At 44.2% G+C, this 19,432-nt stretch overlaps 1 protein-coding gene across 2 annotated transcripts in view; it reads left to right on the top strand.

Moving 5' to 3' along the window:
- Positions 1-19,148, top strand: part of LOC146829995 (uncharacterized) — a 103,037-nt gene extending 83,889 nt beyond the window's left edge. For both annotated transcript variants that reach the window (XM_085604238.1, XM_085604239.1), the window contains 2 exons: positions 5,247-5,387; positions 18,429-19,148. In XM_085604238.1, the coding sequence (XP_085460364.1) occupies positions 5,247-5,387; positions 18,429-18,448 (161 nt within the window). In that variant the 3' untranslated portion in view covers positions 18,449-19,148. The remainder of the gene's footprint in view (positions 1-5,246; positions 5,388-18,428) is intronic.
- Positions 19,149-19,432: the final 284 nt, after the last annotated feature.

The raw sequence follows: 19,432 nt of genomic DNA, 5'->3' as shown, positions 1-19,432 counted from the left end.
TAAGCACTTATATGGCTGGGGCCCTAGGGGCGTACCAGACCATATACTAAAAAAGAGGTATAAGAAGAATGACTTGAGAAGGGAGAAGGCCTAAGGTCTTCAGAACCTCTGGGGCCTCACTAATACACCCAAGGCAGGTAAGTAAAGGACCCACGGGAGACGCATGCAGTGTGAGAACACAGCCACGGATCCCAATCGTCTTCAATGGAGCGAGTTGCGGTTGGAATTTTAAAGTTTTAGGGTACTTCGGAAGAGTCTATGAGCAAGTCACTTACAGGGTAAGTAGTTCTAGAGCCATCACACACAGGAGCACCGGAGTGCACGAGTTACTTCACCCAGGAAAGCCGGGTGCATAGGTGTCTTTTGGTGTCAGGTCGCGGCGTCATTTTCAATGGGAGCCAAAGAAGGCTTGCTGCTTGTGAAGACAGGAGAAGTGTCCGGTGGAATCCAAGGATGTATTATTAAGAAAGAAGACCTGAAAGCAGAGGAGATAGTATTTAAAGTCACTTGCCAGTGACCCGGGCCTAGGAAGATGGATGCCCACAGTCGTCGGGTGATTTCAGGTGATCATGGGTGTCTTGACTCTTCAGCACGAGGTCCAGGAGGTGTTGACGACAACCAGGAGCTGGATTCGGTGTGTCACACTAAGTCTGCAGCTTACTGAGTTGTCGGCAACCGGATTGGAGCCAACAAGCCTTGGCAACAGCATGTCTCATGGAAAGTGAAGAAAGTCAGCGGTGCAGACCAGTAAGGTCTGAGGGACTCACCCAGCAAGGGTAAGTCAGGGCAGGCCTGAAGCAACCAGGGGAGCCCTTTGGTTTGATGACAAAGTCTTCAGGGGACCCACAAGCCAATGGGAAAGGGATCGCAAAGACGCCTCATGAGGATTCACTTCTCAGGAGCCCACGGTCACTCGGGCGAAGTAGGCCTCTGATCTTCGGTGGAAATACTGCTGGAGGCTGGGACCACACGTGGTCCAATGCACAAGTTCATAGAATGTCGTGAAGGGATTGCACTTGAAAATAGTGAATGGTACCTGGGTATTGCTGTTCCTCATCATTCATGGGGTCCACTCATATCAGCTCTGCTGGAGACTCACGGGGCCATCGAGAAGTCAGGAAATCCACTTCTGGGGCTGCAGGGACTTCAGACTCTGGCGGGAGCGGGAAAGTTTGTGACCATTGATTCAAAGTTTTGGTGCCTGCCAAGCAGGGGAGTCACTCCTTGACTCCAAGGGAGATTCTTCAGTCTTCCAAAGGTAGTGGGATGTCGCAGGTCCAGGATTCTTCTTGTAGAGCATCATCTAGGGATATCTAGTTTACAATGGCAAGGGTTCCCTATCTTATAATAAAGGAAAGGGAGGGACTAGCTCTATGACCACTCCTATGGGAGGGTCAGGGGAGTGGGTGGTTACACCCACTTCCCTTTGTCCAGTTTCACGCCAGAGCAGGGGCAGGTAGCCCCTCAACTGGTTTGAGCTGGCATATGCACAGAGGAGCCTACTGCTCCCCCAGTGCAGGACTTCAAAGCACTCTAGGAGTGCACCCACCCAGCCCCAACACACTAAATCCTGTCTGGAAGGTGGTGACACCTCCCTGTGACAGGATGCCTATTGTTGGGCCTCCTCCACTGTGAGTTTCGGTCAGCAGCAGGAGGGCAGCCCAGTGTCTGTGCTGGTGTCATCCATTTTGTGATGCCAGGGCTCTTTCAGGATTCTACCGTGTTTCCACAGTAGGTACATGCCTATCCCTCTAGAAGGGTGGGATCATACTCCCACAGCAGTTACTGGTGTGGGGGTATGATTCCAAAGCGTTTTACACCAAACACGACATGTTTTGATGCAGCCATCCCAGAGTTAGCATTTACCGCGAGGTTATAATGCACTTAAGAGTATATGGTTTAACCGCATCCACAAACAGCCACAGAGAATAGACTCTGAGAGCTGTAGAGGGGCCCTGCTCAGGCAGAGGCACCCCCTCACATGTAAACCAAGCACCCTGCCCTCAGGATTGACAGGGCCTGCCTTAGGGGTGACTGATAGGCTTATATGTGTGTGTAAGGTGAGATACAGGGAACCTATATGTCAGTGAGGAGTGCTAACACCACCTCACCCAGGCTGCAGTAGCAGGCCTGTGTTGTCAGATTTAGTCTGCTTCCCAGGGGTGGAATAATACATGCTTCAACCCCTGATAGGCCTTTGAAGTACCTATGCCCTTGGTACCTAGGGTACCATATACTGGGGGCTCATAAGGTACCCCAGTATCCAATCACTAGTGCATCTAATATGCACTCCAAGTTGTTTAGAGAGAACAGAGAGACTGGGGCCCTGATTAGCATGGACCCAGCCAGACTATAGCCAGAAACCAGTGTTAACATCAGAAAAAAATTGGGGGCAACATAAGTGTAAACCCTACTCTCCTACAACCACGATCCTTCACGTTTTTGACTTAGCTAGATGGCCCGGAAATCAATTTTCGAGTGGGGACACATCAGAGCTAGTTTTCACAATTTATGGTGTGGGGGTATGATTCCAACATATTTGATACCAAACATAATAGGGTATGTTACATCCAGTTTTGAGATGGTCACTGCATAATGACGCTGTGCCCCTCTATATGTTATATGGCTGTTTTACTTACAACCTGGGAGAATGGACTCTGAAGGTTGTAGGGGTGGCCCTGCTCGTGCAGGGGCACCCCCACACTTAGAACCGAGCACCTTGCCTTCAGGATTGAAAGGCCTGCATTAGGGGTGACTTATAGGTTTTAAGTGCAGTGACCTTAGATATAGGGAAACCTATATCTTTCGTAAGTGGTGCTAGTACTAGTTTATACAGGCTGCAATGGTGGGCCTATAGTTACAAATTGATTGGTCTCCAATGGGTGGCATAATACATGCTTCAGACCATGGGGGACCCCTGGTGTACCTATGTCCTAGGTACCTCAATACCATACACTAGGGACATTTGTTGATGATCCATTTCTAAAGGGCAATACTCATTTCCCATCAGCTTGCTGCACACATTTAACAAACCCCACCTGGGACTGTGGGGTGTCGTGTTTCATTACAGATGTTACAGTCTCTGCACATAAACCAGTTGCTTGTTCAATAATCATTAGTCATATCTGATTTCTATCAGTTAGTTATTAGTTATCAATATCAGTTAGTGACTCAAACACATCACAAGCATCACAAAAGAGTTTATTGGTATGGGAAGTAACATTAAACGTTATGTTTTATATACTTTTAAATGTGTTTGTTTTTAGGTCTAAATGTCCAACTGCCTGTTAATAAAATTGGAAATAGGGCTCAGTTAATTATTTTTTTACTTTTTGTGTATGAATAGACCGTGAATATTTAATTTTTATTCCAGTTTTGAGTGTATTGGTGCAAATGTAAATGTTCATGTATTAATGAGTACCAGAGAAGTACTACATTACTTACTCAATAGTACTTTGTAAGTATGCCCCATAGAGTCCACATCGTTAATAAAATGAGTTTCATACTGGGAGAAACACATTTGAAAAATAAGTAATAATTCTAGTCCTTTTCACTGACAGAATCAAAGGTCCAGATTTATAAACATGTCATGCAGTGCAGCAAGGCAACTCAGTGGCTGCATTACGTTTTATTGAGATATCAATAAAGCACCATGTTTACAGAGATGTGGTGCATTTCTGCTGCCTACTTTTTCTTGTGCCTGGAACCCATGAAGGTATTATTGGAAGGCAAGTGTGCCTGCCTTACAGTAGGGAATGTTTTCCTGCATGAAGGGACACCTTCCTGCCCAAAACCAATCCTTAAAGGCATTTTCCTTTTGCTATATGGGGTGTGGAATGCATCATACAAAGCAAAAGGAAGTCACAGGGAGAAATAGATACATTTCTCCTCTTTAAGCCTAAACGGCTTGCTAGTTTAAAAATATCTTGGACTAGAACAACAATCATAGTGATTCACATCTACCTTCGCTGAACTTACAATAAAGATTGAGAAAGGTAGAGTTTTCATGCTTAACTTTGCTTTACCACCTCAAATTTCAACTGTGATTGGGCTTTGAAGCTGTTGTGTGAGGCAATATTTCAAATGTCCATGCTTTCAAATATGACATTTAACTGAGCAAGCATTGTACGCCACAATGATATAACAGAAAATCCCCAAAACAACTTTGTCAGATGACATCAGGTAAATATTCGTAAGATAGCCAAATTGAGAAATATCTACTCAAAGCGAAAGATAATTTGAATTTGGAAAAATCTTAGTGAAAAGTAGGACTAAATAAAAAAAGCTTTGCAATGAGTGCTTTGTAGGATATGAGCAATAATTCTAAAATGTAAAGAGAAGAGATTCTCTGAATCTGACGCATATGTAACCCACTACACATTCCCCAGAACAGCTCATCTAATTTTTCTGCCAATTATTGCAGCACTAGTTTGCTCAGGACATAACTGTCAAGTATTTGTCCAATGTAAGGAGTACTTTTCAGCAGATTTCTAGAGGAAAATATCGTTGCATTTATGTAATAGACTCACGTTCTCATTTGGAGGAGAACAGTAAATAAAATCTGACAGGAAATGGTTGATTTCCTGCGTGGACTTCTAGTTGCATAGACACTTTGGGGTGCTGCATATGGCTGATATTCCACCACATAAAATACTTTAGCTGCTTCACCCATGGTGTCATTGTTGAGTAAATGATGCTAAATATTGTTGAATATCAGTTGCCTGAGTGAGTGAGGGGTCTGCCTCTATGTCTGTTGGAGTCATTACCTTGGCAGTCTGCTGAACAAAGGGAGTGGACTTTCACTTAAGGCTTAGTATCATCTACTTCACCCAGCATGTTAGACAGAGTAGACATGCAGTCATTGACAGTGTACTCCCAGGGTGCATCTGTAGTGTCCAAACTTTGAGATGCAAATTCCACTAGCGCAGAAAATCCACTGGCAGAGGAGGGCATTAGTGGATTTTCCATTGAAGTATCTTTGTCCATGGTGCTTAGATCTCCTTAGGTGAAAATAAAACTACTGATGCAGGACAACTCTATCTTTGTTGGAGTTTCCAACTCTGTCTTGGCAGAGAAGGAAAATTAACCACAATGTGTGTAATCTCTGGATTTGCCAACATATCTTCAAATGAGTTACGCATAATATAAATTCAACCTGATGGATTTTGATAGACAATCTCCAGTTTCGTTTGCTAACCTGTAATTGCAAGATGTATCTTTTATTTAAACAAACGTGTTTTCCACAGTCAAATGTGCCATTGAACCAAAATCAAGAGTCAATTGTGGCTACGGAGGAATCACCAAAGAGCAGTGCAATGTAAAAGGCTGCTGCTATGATGACAGTAAACCGGGAACCATCTGGTGCTTCAATCCACTTCAGCCGAACGGTAAGGTGCTAAGAAGAAGGACGTCTGTGTTTTCAATTTCCAGTTTCTTGTAAAACAGTTGAGGCTAATTTGAAATATCAAACGATTGACTAGATTTGTACAGCGAAATCCCTCTCTTTGTGGAGTGCATGTCAAATTCACATACAAAAGTAGTGACACAATGGTCTCCACCATACTTTCTATGTGGTACAGGAAAGTTTGACTTTGAAAACTTCAGAGTTGGCATCACCTGTATGGCCTTCTGTGAGAAGCTGGCCTAGTATATGATGTTCACTAATGTAAGTGAGCAACTTGTGTAATGTCATTCCTATTTCTCCTATAGGCTCTGCACATTTGAATAATATACACTATAGTTCTTTGCATTGGACTGAAGTCAGTATGCTCCTATCGAGTATATTAAGCTTAATTACTTGTTTGCCAGGTAACGCAGAGGTCACTAGAAACTTCTTGAATGAACAAGAAGGGATTAGTTTCTGACAACCGCATAAACATGACAACTTTGTTTCCCTTTGGAATTGGAACATGTCTCATAATCGTGGAAACAATAGATAAGTTTCACTCAGTCAATCGTGCATGCCTAGTTTCTGCAGAGTTACACAGAAATAGAAAGACGGGCGTTTTCAATATAAGGATTTATTGAACAGTCTTAGTTCTCGTGTAAGTGATATGAGCTTTTACGATCATTAGACAGTAAGCAAGATATAATATGCACAGCGTCAGCAGTAGGAAGAAATAAAACTGCAACAGCATTGTCTTTTAGTTATGATCAATATCTATACACATACACATAAATACACAGGCTAAAGGTGGATACTCATCTGATGCTTGTAAATAATTCTACCCCAGTGTACCTAACCGAGGTGCAGTACGAAGTAAGAAGTAAGTGCTGGTTTAAGCTATGGTTGGTATGAGCTTAAGTTGGTATATGATATTATATTTATATGATATGCCAAGAGTTTTCCTAGGTTCTAGTCAGCTCCATACCTTAGAATGAGAGAGGTGGGAATCTCTTTCTGGATCTCGAGCTCTAACACCCCAAAAGGGGAGTTAGAACACTGGAAGCTGGAATCTCTGCATGCAGGGAAGACAGCGTCTGTTCAGTGCGTCAGGCGGGGACTCGAACTCCTTCTGGACTTGCCGTGGCGAGCCGGATATCCGAGGTGTGCCATGCGTGCTTTGCCAGGGCAAGTGAAGGTATATTTATACCTGGAAGGTGTCTAGGAATGCTAGCATTGATGTAAAGTCGGGCAGAGGAAGACGTCATGAATGAACCCCTAAGGAATAGTAGTTCATGCATAATATATGAGTTGTTGGAGAAATCAATAATCCAAGCAGGGAAAATCCCAAGAGCTTAAGGGTCTGGTTTCTAAGAACTCGTTGTGACGTGGGATGGAAGGATGTAAGTGTCCATGCCTGTATTTGGATTGTATTGCCAATGCCTAAATAAGGACTGGGATTCTGTGCCTAAATAAGGGCAAGTTGAAGTGTGCCCATATAAGGACATGATTCAGTAAACCTATGTACGGCCATCTAAATTGACACACAGCACTTGCACCAGTCCAGACAACCTTTATGGTGATTTAAGGGGTCTTGGACAACCTTTGAAGCTCTCTAAGTGGTAGCTGTGGAGAGCAGCCTTCAGGGTAAGTCTTAAAGGAGTGTAAAGCAGCTTGTTTTACAAGAATGCAATCTTATAGTATAGATGAAATGAAAAAGAACCACACAAAGTTTTTTTAAAATATGTATTTATTAAATAACACTATTTGGACACAAAGCCCACATTACTTTAGCAAAGAAATCACAGTAAATAGCACTGATGCACAGTGGGTCCAAGGGGGGACCAAACCAAATACTGAGAAAGTGGTATAAGAACCACGACTCGAGTCGGGACAGTGTCAAGAGGATGTAGAATCGCTGGGACCCCAAGGAACCACCCAAGGTGTGTAGATTGGGAGCCCACGGAGAGCGTGTGCAGTGTGGGAACATGAACCCGAGCTTCATACAACTCTACATATAATTCGTGGTTAGAGTTTTAAAAATGAAGAACCTTTCCCAGTCTACACTGAAGAAACCCCGTAGAAGACAGAAGGTTGGAGAGGCACTGCACCTGTGGATACCCTAGCAACCAAGTTACCTATACCAGGAAAGCCGGGTGCATAGCGGTGAAGAGGTGTTGGAAACCACAGTTGAACCCAATGGAGGACTTCAGAACACTTATAGAAAACCTATATCTTTAGTAAGTGGTGCAAGCACCAACTTAAAAAGGCTGCAATGGCAGGCCTGTAGTTCCAATTTGAATGGTCCCACATGGGTGGCATAATACATGCTTCGGCCAATGGGGAACCTCTGAGGTACCTATTCCCTGGGAACATGGGTACCATGTACTAGGATAATACACAAACCTATATTAGGAAAGACTCCTAGTTAGGCAAGGGGCCGAGAGGAACTCTATGAGGGAGTACGCCCTCCCGTGGGTAAACACTGAATCACTATAAGTACTCCCGTGATGGACCAGTCAGCAATAAATATCTATTGCTAACTCAGATGATGGTATGCCCTATCTGAAGTATATAGCACCACCTAAGTGTGGGGAAGGAAGCAAGTCCTTTTTATATTATATTCCCTCACACACCCTAGTGGTGTCATGCTTCATCATCGGGACACCCTGACGCCTAGAGGTCAGGGTGGGCTCGACCAATGTTTCAGGGAGCACTTAATAAGATGATTTTGGCCAGGGGGTATAAAGATTAAAAATCTGTGTCAGACCCCAGTTTCCCTTTTTTCTTGGGTTTGGCACTGGCATTAAAAACAGAAGAAGAGGGTGTCCAGGGATATTATGGTCCTAGGACCCTTTTGCCAACATGTTTCTGTCCTTAATGCCCCATGAAGGGTGTACGGACATTCATCAGGGCATGTACCCCCTGTAAGATTTAGAAAAGTAGAAGGGAAGTTCCCTATACTAATGTGCAGTAAGGGCAGGTAGCTGCTCCTTATTAAATTCTATTGTTCCGTAAATGAATTCACTCCATCTGTGAAAAACATAAAAGAAGACGAACAACATATATAGCGCGTCAATTCCCTTTAGCAAAGAAACATATCATCAAAAATAATGTGATTGTCTCTATACTCTCCACATCATCATACGTGAATCCATGAAATAGAATGTGCGCGTGATTAGGGCATAGCCACTCGTAGAAGTAACACACAGCATTGTGGCGTATATATATTTTTAGGTGGCGGAAATTTTCCGCATCCTATTTTCACTCATACTTGTGGCGTGTGATAATTAAGGTGGCGGTATTATACCGCATCCTATCTACACATATCCATTTGCGTGTAATTATAAGACATCAGTCTTATCAGTCGAACTTTCAGTGCATCAACACAAGTTTAAAACAAATCCACTCCTAATTCATTCCTATGTGGTGAATACGCATTAACACTCTCGCATATGTCACACAATGTCGCTTACCCCAATCTAGGAGAGGATAAACATCATGTGGGACCTCTATACGTAGGGTAGCCCTGTAGTCACACACTGTGAATTCGCAACATAAAAATTGTATGCAAACCAGTGCATCCCCGACCATACGACCAAGGTTTTTGACATTACCGTTCATAGCGAGGAAGTCCAGTCCCACACATCGTGGTCGAAATATGAAAGAAAAAGAGAGAGAAGGAAACGAGGCAAAGTGGGCAACTACTCATTCGTAATCATTCTGTGTCTCAACTCGCTGCCTCGTCTACTTAAATCACACATTCATATTACTCACGCCACCAAGGGTCCTGCCCCGTGTAGACACCTATTCGGTATTGGTTCCCACAGCTTGGAATCACTCCCGTTCTCGTGGCCATGGTTTAAAGCTTCTATTCGGGCCTCGATGGATGATCCCGTCTGTTTCCGGAGCTCCGAGGCCACGCCCCTTAGCGGAAGTGTGTACTGCGCATGTATCGCTACGGGGATTATGGTACATGAAGTTTTCGTGAAACGAGTAGTTCTCATGGTGCGGACTCATTTCCCTTTAGTTATTCGTTTATCTGTCGATGTTCAAGTATAGTAATAAAACGGTGTTTTGGTGTCGTGAAGAAAATCATATGTTTGTGTCACTCTCTGTATCCTCCCAGTTAGGGGCTTGTGTATGTCGTTATTATTGACATAGTCAAAATGCATACTTTTTCAATTCCGATGTCATGGCCATCTTGAACTAGGGAATATACACATCCCTGAATCACTGTATTTGGTGTGATGGGGTTCTCACCAAAAACTGAAAACATGCCTCTTTCAACTATAAATGTGTTTTCGCTGTCTCTGCCTTGGGAGTATTTCTGTTTCTGTTGCATGGTCTTTTTTGTTTAGCGCCGGGACATTCCTGGGAGTAGCCGCGCGCTGTATAAATTCCAGATGAACATAACATAACATATACTTGGGTCCTGATTAGCAGTATCCCAGTTAGACTAGTCAAAAACAGCATCACATCAAGCTAAAAGTGGGGGTAACCATAAGAAGCTGATCCTACTTTCCTACACCCCTCTCCAAACGTAAGGACATTGACTAATCTTTCCCAGATGAGTCTTTATTTTCTACTTAAAAATATCTGGAGAGTCCATCTGCATTGTCATGGTTTCTCCCAGGTCTCTCTTCCACTGTATAGTCCATCCCCTGTAGGGAAATGGACCACCTCAAACATTTGGGATTTTCACCCTTCATCTGTTTGAGCCATAAGAGGGGCTTATTGTCCGTCTGAACAATAAGTGAGTGCTAAACAAGTATGGTCTCAGCTTCTTCAGGGCCAAGACCACAGATAAGGCCTCCCTCCCTTTGGCTGACCAACTTTTCTTTCTGGGGGTCAACCTTCTGCTAATAAAATCTTCTGGTTGATCCTGGCCCTCTGCATTAAGTTGTGACAACACTGCCCCTACCCCCATATCAGATGCATCTGTTTGGAGAATGAATTGCTTAGAGTAGTCATGAATCTGTAGAATGGGAGCAGTGCGCATGGCCTGCTTGAGATCATCAAATGTCTTCTGATAGCGAACTGTCCACTGAAGGTTCTTGGGCATTTTCGTGGATGCCAGATCATTCAAAGGGGTCACTATGGACCCATAGCCTTTGACAAATCTTCTGCTGTACCCAATCAGGTCCAAGAAACCTCTGACCTCAGCCTGGGTAGTTGGAGTAACCCAGTCCATAATGGTCTGGATTTTGCTTTGCAATGGTTGAACCTGGCCTCCACCCACAAGGTGGCCCAGGTACACAACCTTGCTCAGCCCTATCTGGCACTTGGTGGTCTTGATAGTGAGGCCTGTTTTCTGCAGAACCTCCAAAAAATGTTTAGGTGATCCTCCCAGGTGGAGCTAAAGACAGCTATATCATCAAGATATGCTGCACTATAGGCTTCCAGACCTGTGAGAACTTTATTCACCGGCCTTTGGAATGTGTCAGGTGCATTCTTCAAACCAAAGGGCATCACAATAATTTGATAATGCCCACGAGGGGCTGAGAATACTGTTTTGGTTTGGCATCCTCAGCTAGTCTGATTTGCCAATAGCTGGCAGTTAGGTCAAATGTGCTCATGAACCTCCATAAGGCCAAAGTGTCAATAAGCAAATCTGCCCTAGGAATTGGATGAGCATCAGCCCTAGTGACTGCATTGAGTCCCCTGTAATCAACCCAAAACATCATCTCTCTCTAACCACCCGAGGTGTGAGGTTTTGATAACAGGACCACTGGACTAGCCCAAGGGCTTTCTGAGTGTTCAATCACTCCCAATCCCAGCATCTTTTGGATATCTGTCCTGTTGCATTCTATTACATGCTTAGGCTGCCTGTAGATTTTACTCTTGACATGTAGACTCTTACATGTGTCCACTTCATAGCTACACCAGGTGGTTTGACTGTGTCAGAGAGAACATATGCCTGTATTGATTGAGGTCTTTACTGCACTCAATCTGCTGTTGGTCATTGAGGCTGCCTGGCAAGGCTACACCATCAACTGACCAATCATGAGGGTTTTGTGGGAGGAGATCAGTCACTCTCTTCCTCCTGTCTCTCATCAGTTGCCATGAGCAAGCCCATGTCAGCCCTGTCCACAAAAGGTTTTAGCCTGTTCACCTGGAGCACCCTATCAGGACTCCTGGACGTTCCAAGGTCCACCAGAGAGGTGACCTCACCCTTTTGCTCAATTTTATCATGGGGTCTTAGAGATCTGCTGGGGCCTCAGACTCCAACACCCACAACTTCTTACCTGGCTGGTAAACAGTCAGGACATCCTTTTGGTCATGCTAAGCTTTTTGTACTTATTGGCTGGCCTCCAGGTTTTTACTTGCTTTCTTCATGTACTCATCCATCCTGGAGTGGAGACCAAGTACAAAATCCACTATGTCTTTTTTGGGAGGTTTGAGGGGTAACTCCCATCCTTCCCCAACCACAAGCGACCCCTAACTGGATGCCCAAACAGAAGTTCAAAAGGGCTGTAGCCAACCCCCTTCTGAGGGACCTCTCTATAGGCAAAGAGAAGGCAGGGCAGAAGGACATCCCATTTTCACCAAGGCTTTTCTGGGAGACCCATGATCATGCCCATCAGGGTTTTGTTGAACCTTTCAACTAACCCATTGCATTGAGGATGATAGGGTGTGGTGAATTTGTAATTCACACCATACTCTTTTCACATTGCAGTAATATAACTGTCAGTTAAAACCTCCTTAGGGAAGCCCATCCTGCAAAGAATTGCCAATTGGTCTCTTGCTACCACAGGAGCTGTAGTGGTCCTATGGGGAATTGCTTCAGGGTACCTATTGGTATGGTCCCCTACCACTAGTATGTAACTGCGCCTAGATGCTGTAGGAGGGTTCATGGGGCCAATGATATCAATCCCAAACCTCTCAAAGGGAACCCCCACCACTGGGAGTGATATTAGGGGGGCCTTTGTAGTGCCACTTGCCTTACCACTGGCTTGGCAAGTGGCACAGGAGTGACAAAACTCCTTAGTGTCCTCAGTTATGTGAGGCCAGTGAAAGTGAGAGACAAGCCTGTCCCAACTTTTACTTTGGCCTAAGTGTCATGCCATGGGAATATCATATGCTAGGGTGAGTAGTAAGCCCCTAAATGTCAGGTGTATAACCAGCCTCCTGGTGGCACCAGGCTTGAGCTCTCTAGTCTCTGGGTAAAGGAATCCCCTATCCCTGTAGATCCTGTGGGACCCAGTGACATTCCCACCAGCCTCAGCAGCAGCTTGCTGTCTTAAGGGTTCAAGAGGGGCAGGTTTGCTGCTCCAAACTTAAGTCTGCCCTGGAAGGGCCCCTGCCCCCAAGAACTCAACCTGATCAGGCTCCAGTTCATCTGGGGCAGTCCCTTTATAGGGACTAAGATCATCTCCCTCGAGAGACTGATCCTCACTTTGAGTTTGAGTTCACTTGGAAGTTACCTGGTCCATTGTTCCTGGATCCAGGGCCTGTTCAGTGGATGTCAGTTTGGCTTGTGACCTGGTCACAGCAAACACATCTGCAGAGATCCCCAACATTGCTACCTGAGTCCCAAATTCAACTTCAGCCCAGGCTGAAGTCTCCACATCATTGCCCAACAAACAAGCTTTTTAGGGCCAGTTACCCCTCCTCAGCTGAAATTAACAAATGCCAAGGAATGGTAATTCCTGACATTGTTTGTATTGGTCTCTTGGTACATTTCCCCAAGAACTAATTTGTCGAAGAGACGCACACTTATCTGTCACCATTGTGTCACTGGCCCCTATGGCCCTGCAAGCAATTGCCTCTGTTCCATTGATCAAAGGCTGTTGTCTGTACTTTCCCAGGTTACTGGGACTGACAAGTAAGGTGGCAATATCTATGCCACCATCACAGACTAATACAGCCGAGCTGGAGTTCTGACTAAGCCAGAACCCACCTCAGATCCTAAGGTTGACCCCACTATTCCCTTGTTCCCTGTATCACCACTTGTGCTAGGGTGAGCAGTTATCTTAGGGGCAGTGGTGGTAGGCATTGTCTCCTTGGCTTTTGGACAATCAGCATCCTTTGTCCAATGGGTTTTTACCTTACAAACGTAACACCAAGGTCTCTGTTTGCCTTTCGCCTTGTTGGATTTTGACTCCCCCCCCCCAGATGCAGATTTTTTGGGCCTTGACAAAGACTCCTTTTTGACTTTACTCTTGTCCCCACCCTTATCTTGATTCACCACTATTGTCCTGGTTTTTCTGCTTCACCCTGGTCCTGACCCATTCATCTGCCTTCTTTCCCAATTATTGGGGAATAGTCAGATCTGAGTCTACCAGGAACTGATGCAATAGCTGATTTTGGCAATTATTTAGGATCTGCTCACTCATAATCAAAATGTATAATCCCTCAAAATCATGCACTTTGCTGCCAAGAAACCAACCTTCCAGAGCCTTAATAGCACTATCCACAAAGTCTACCCAGTCCTGATTCTCTGCGTTCTGCGTGTCTCTGAATTTAATCCTGTACTGTTCAGTGGTTAATCAAAACCCATCAATGAGAGCACTCTTCAAGATTGATTAATTGTCAGCATCCTCTTTTCTAACAGTGAGGAGTCTATCTCTACCTTTGTCGCCAAAGGAGAGCCAGAAGATAGCTACCCACTGCTCTTGAGAGACCCTCTGCACTTTACAGGCCCTCTCCAAGGCAGTTATCCATTAGTGGATATCACCCCCAACATGGTAGGGAGGGACAATCTTGCTTAGGTTCCTATTGTCAAAGGAATGTTCCTTAATTCTAGGTACACAGTTGCTGCCTCCTTGGAAATCTTGTCCTAATTTCTTCCTAGCCTTCTGGATTTCTCGGGACTCTCTGTCAAGGGCCAATACTTCTTTACTGTGCCTAAGCCTAGCTTTCTCAAGTTCAAGCAGTTGGTACTACCTATCAAAAGTGTTCCCTCCGTTACTAGAAATGAAGGCCCCTACTGATTGGTTAGAAGTATTGGATTCTACAGAGGAGGATCTAGACCTCATGGGTCTACTCTGCACCTTCACAGAAGGTTCAGAAAAGGGCATTGTTAGAACTGGCGATCTCTAGTTGGCAGAGGCAGTTACCTTAGTCCAAATAGGGACCCTTGCTTCTAGTCAGGGTTAGGAGGGACACCCTCTTGGATAAACCCTGCTCACCCCCTGGTAGCTTGGCACGAGCAGCCGGGCTTATCTTCAAGGCAATGTGTATAGTATTTGCAACCACACTCCCAGTGACACAGTGATAACACTACAAATGGGCACCACTCTGATGTATGAAAATAACGTTATCTTTATCAAGAAAAAAAATACGGTAAGACCAAATGATAAACATCCAACATATATTTATTTGTAATATTTCCCATTGCCGGTTATTAAGCCAACAAACACTTGTAGGTTCTTGCGGTATTAATGAGCAGTTCACGATGTTCAAATGATATCCTAATGCAATGCTATGCAGTTCGTCATGCGGTCGTATTATCAGACTAATGCAGTTAATAATGAAAGAATAATGCAATCCTCAATGCAAGTAATCAGGCAGTTCGTAATGCAAGAATAGTGCAATCCTCAATGCACGTAATCAGGCAGTTCGTAATGCAAGAATAATGCAATCCTTAAGGCACATAATCAGGCAGTTCGTAATGCAAGAATAATGCAATCCTCAAGGCATGTAATCAGGCAGTTCGTAATGCAAGTATAATTCAATCCTCAATGCACGTAACCAGGCAATTCGTAATGCAGGAATAATACAATCCTCAATGCACCTAATCAGGCAGTTCGTAGTGTACCTATAACACACTCCTTAATGGAAGTAATAAGGCAGTTCGTAATGCGCGAATAATTCAATCCTCAATGCACGTAATCAGGCAGTTCGTAATGCAGGAATAATACAATCCCTAATGAAAGTAATAAGGCAATTCGTAATGCAGGAATAACTCCAGGCCAATCAATGCCATTAGCGCGGGCACCACTAGGCCCCAACCACAGACAACAGTCCTGAACTTCCGAGGGCGGCCCCGGTACTGCCAGGCAGGTCCAGGCCGCTCGAGGACTCAGCGTGTCTAACGCGATGCAGCAGGAGAGAGACGGGAGCACTCCTGTACTCCTTCTGCACGCCTCCCCAGGCCGCACACGCTTGCTGCTCCCAACCGGAGTCCAAGCCTTACCTGAGGGATGTGCTGCATCGCTCTCTCTCTCTCCCCGATCATCGGTCATCCTGCTGGGCACTCCCGATGACGACGCAGGTCCGATGCAAGGCGATGCTGTAGCCGGACAGGTTACGGCGCTGCCTTCTCCGTTGCTGACGATCTTGGGCAGATTCCTCTTTTGAACATTAATCACAATAACAGTCACGGGGCACTTTCCAACCAGCACCACAGACCCTACGGCAGTCTCAGGCTTCACACGCACAAACCGATGCTGAAACTCAGCTGGGTTTCGGCCCACACAGTCCTAGGGCAATGCTTACGAAGGTCTCAGGCTGCAAAAAGCACACGCACACAGCGTACCTGAGACACACTTGGAAACATTGATAATCCTGAGTTTCCACAGCAGGGAGCTAGCTCTCCTCAAGCCCTTGGGGACAAGTTACTTTGGGACACAGCACAACGCAAAGTCCTTTCAGGGCAGAGTGACACAGCACACAGCAAAATCCCTTAACCTCTCCTTAGTTAAATCAGCAAACTGCAGGCCAGCCCCAGGACACACAGCAAAGGTCAGTCCTTCTCTTTAGTCTCTTCAGCTGTTCTTCCTTGGCAGAGGTTCCTCTTGACCACAAAGTAGTTTCAATCCTTTTCAGTCTTGATCAGTCCAACATTCAGGGGTTTCAGCTCTCATAGGTATACCCCTGGAAGTCTCTGTGTTCAGGGGGCACTGACCCCTGTCCAGACCAGTTCTGGGTGTCTCCCTGCCAGTGACACCTTCTTCCTTTGATAGTGCGGGTCTGGTTTCTCAATCACTCAGCGGAAGGTGGAGCCATTCTTTTATGGCAGCAGCCCAGGCCTCTTCACATCCAGGGGGCTACTCCTCCCCATTACAATTCAGATGCAGGTCAGCCTGGTGCTGTCTCACCTATGCCTCCCCTGGGTCAAGACTTTTCCTAGATCCTATAACATTCAAATCCAGACAGTCAATCCGCAGCCAGGCAGAGACGCACAAAATTGTTGGAAATAAAAAAAGCCACTTCTAAAAGCGTGGTTTCTAAACACACAATTCAAAAACCAACTTCACAGAAGGATGTCTTATTAAATTGTGATTTCAGGCATACTAAACTTCACCTCTCCATCTTAAGCCTATGGGAAGATAGGCTGGAAACATAATACACAGCCTTCCCCCTTTTGTCCTATGGGCAAGATGGCCTTGCAACAGTGAACAACTAAATGAGAATTTCACTGTTAGGACATGGTACACAATTGAGTACATGTCCTACCTTTCACAGACAATGCACCCTGCCCAGGGAGGTACCTTGGGCCTACTATAGGGGTGTTGGAAGTGCGGGGAAAGGGAAGGGTAAGGTCTGGCAAGTGGGTGACATTTGTCAGGACAACATGGCAGTTTGCAAACTGTGAGCAGACACTGCAGTGGCAGGCCTGAGTTCTCTCTTTAGGGCTATGTATGTGGGTGGCACAATTGGTGCTGCAGGCCCACTAGTAGCATTTGCATTATCAGCCCTGGCACACTTATTCCACTTTACCAGTGACTTTACTAGTAAGGCAAACATACCAATTGTGGACAATCAATTATCATAACACTTTATACAGGGAGCACTTGCACTTTGCCCAAAGCACCTCAGTTGGCAACATAATGTCAGAAAAAGGTCTAGGAGGAGGGCAACAGGTTTAAGGAACTTTAGCCACAAAGGGCCAAGTCCAACAGGCATCCTCTTGGCCCTCTGGGTTATCCTCTGGGAGGTCTGAACTGTCCAGGTGGAATCATCAGGCTCCACCTGGTCAGGTTGAGATTCTAGGTCAAATAGGGGTTCCCCTCCTGCACTATCTTCATTCCCTGGCCCACCCACTCTATCCTGTTCATCTGACCCAGAGGCTTTCCTCACGTCATCCAACAGTAACACCCCTACAAGATAGGCTGGAAACATATTACACAGCCTTCCCCATTCTGTCCTATGGGCAAGATGGCCTTGCAACAGTGAAAAACTAAATGGAGATTGAGGTGTTGAGTGTTGGCACTTCTCCCTGTCTTCAGCTTCCTATTTGATTACAGTGCTTTCAGTTCTTGGAATGAAAGTTCACTGTATCTAGTAGGAAGAGAGACACTGGCTTCTCCTTTAATATACATAATAAGTGAGGTGTGTTATTGAACCTACGTAACCTAGTGGGAACTAAACTACCTGAGGTTGGAGAAAGGGTGTGCTAGATCCTTGTCTTACCCAACCCTAAGTTTAGTAAAACTTACTTATTCTAAGCTTGTATTTATATGTGCCTAGTACTAGTGATAGTTTTTTCAGTTAATCAATACAAAGATTTATCTGGTAAAACAATGCAGGCTTGAATCCCACTGCTGCCACAAGTGGGAGAAGCTGGCCTGGTATATGATGTCCACTAATGTACGTGGGCACCTTGCAACAGTCCTGACAACCCTTATGGTGATTTAAGAGGTCAACCTTAGAACGCTCTCCAAGTTGTAGCCGTGGAGAGCAGCCTTCAGGCTTAGTCTGGAAGGAGTGTAAAGCAGCTTGTTTTTTACCAGAATGCAAACTATAGTATAGTTCAGTGAAATTCATGAAGATGATTGGGGAAAGGTTATGCTTTGACATTGACTTGGTACCTAAGCACACAAGAGGACAGAATAGAGTATTATCCCTTCAAAGAGTAGAAACCAGGTTCATCCCGGAAGCTGGATGCACTGCACTGGCAGGGATAAACATGGATGAAGACTTTTTTGTTCATTTGTAACAAGTATGAATACTAAAGATAGAAGAAAGCTTCCTGACCCCTGTTTAAAAATATGATCAGTAAATGTGTGAAATGAGATCATTTTAAGTTAAGTTATGTACTGTATTTTTGTAACACATTTTTTTTCTTCTTTTTTCATTGTTTATTTTATTTGTTCAGATCGACAAGGGTGCAATTAAGGAATGGACTTCCTGTTGAAATGGACTCCATTGTAAAATGGGAGGATACAAACAAATTGTAAGGCTACTCTCAAGTAGTGAAACAATGATTTGTGAGCACTATAAGTAGAATAAACTGATTTTCACCGAATAATTACCCTGTTGAATTCATTTGATCATAAATCATTGTTGCAGTGAAACATTATCTAAGGTGGCTATAAGATTTGAGCCTGTGAAATATGTTAATACAACAGGTTCCAAACTGTCATTGTAACGCCATGCAAATTGATATGCACTTTACTATGTTGATTTATCCACTATATAGGGTAAATTTAGATAGTCCGTGAGCCTTAACAAAGCAGTTTTCAAATTTTTGACTTATTGACATTCATGGATGTATTGGCAACTTTTAGCTTGAGACACAACATAAAGATATGTCTTTATAATTGTCACAAATATAATAATGACAACAAGATTTAATTAGTTGTTATTGTAACTTGATGCAATTCAATGTGCATTTTATTATGTAGACCTATCAATTTTGGAATGTTTTGAATCTGAGTACCTCTCATTTACTGATCAAGTCTTTTTGTTTCACTTTTTGTTAACGTGATGGCATTTATAAATGCATTGAACAACATTACAGGTTTTGTGACCAAGACCCTAGTGTTGTCAAAAATTGTCATATTTATTTTCTGATTAATAAACATTGGCTAAATTATTCCATTTGGAGTGGCTAATTTTTCCACCACATGTGAATTTGTTACTACAAAATGCACTTTCACAAAACCATCGTGAAACAGTTTTGAAATAATTATTTACATGATTTCTTGACCTCTGACATTAAAGAGTGAACACAAAACATTATTTACTGATGTTTCTAAAAATAGAAGACAGGGGCTATCTGAAGTGTTCTATTCCAAGGGCAATTACCATTAGACCTAACAGTGGTAATACATCAACAAAGTGAGGATGCACAATTCAACACACATTATACTGAAATCA

Source organism: Triturus cristatus, chromosome 5_1 (assembly GCF_964204655.1).
Source record: "Triturus cristatus chromosome 5_1, aTriCri1.1, whole genome shotgun sequence".
Classification (NCBI taxonomy): Eukaryota; Metazoa; Chordata; class Amphibia; order Caudata; family Salamandridae; genus Triturus; species Triturus cristatus.
Note: the sequence above shows the minus strand (reverse complement) of the source record. Positions and strands in the feature narration are given on the sequence as shown.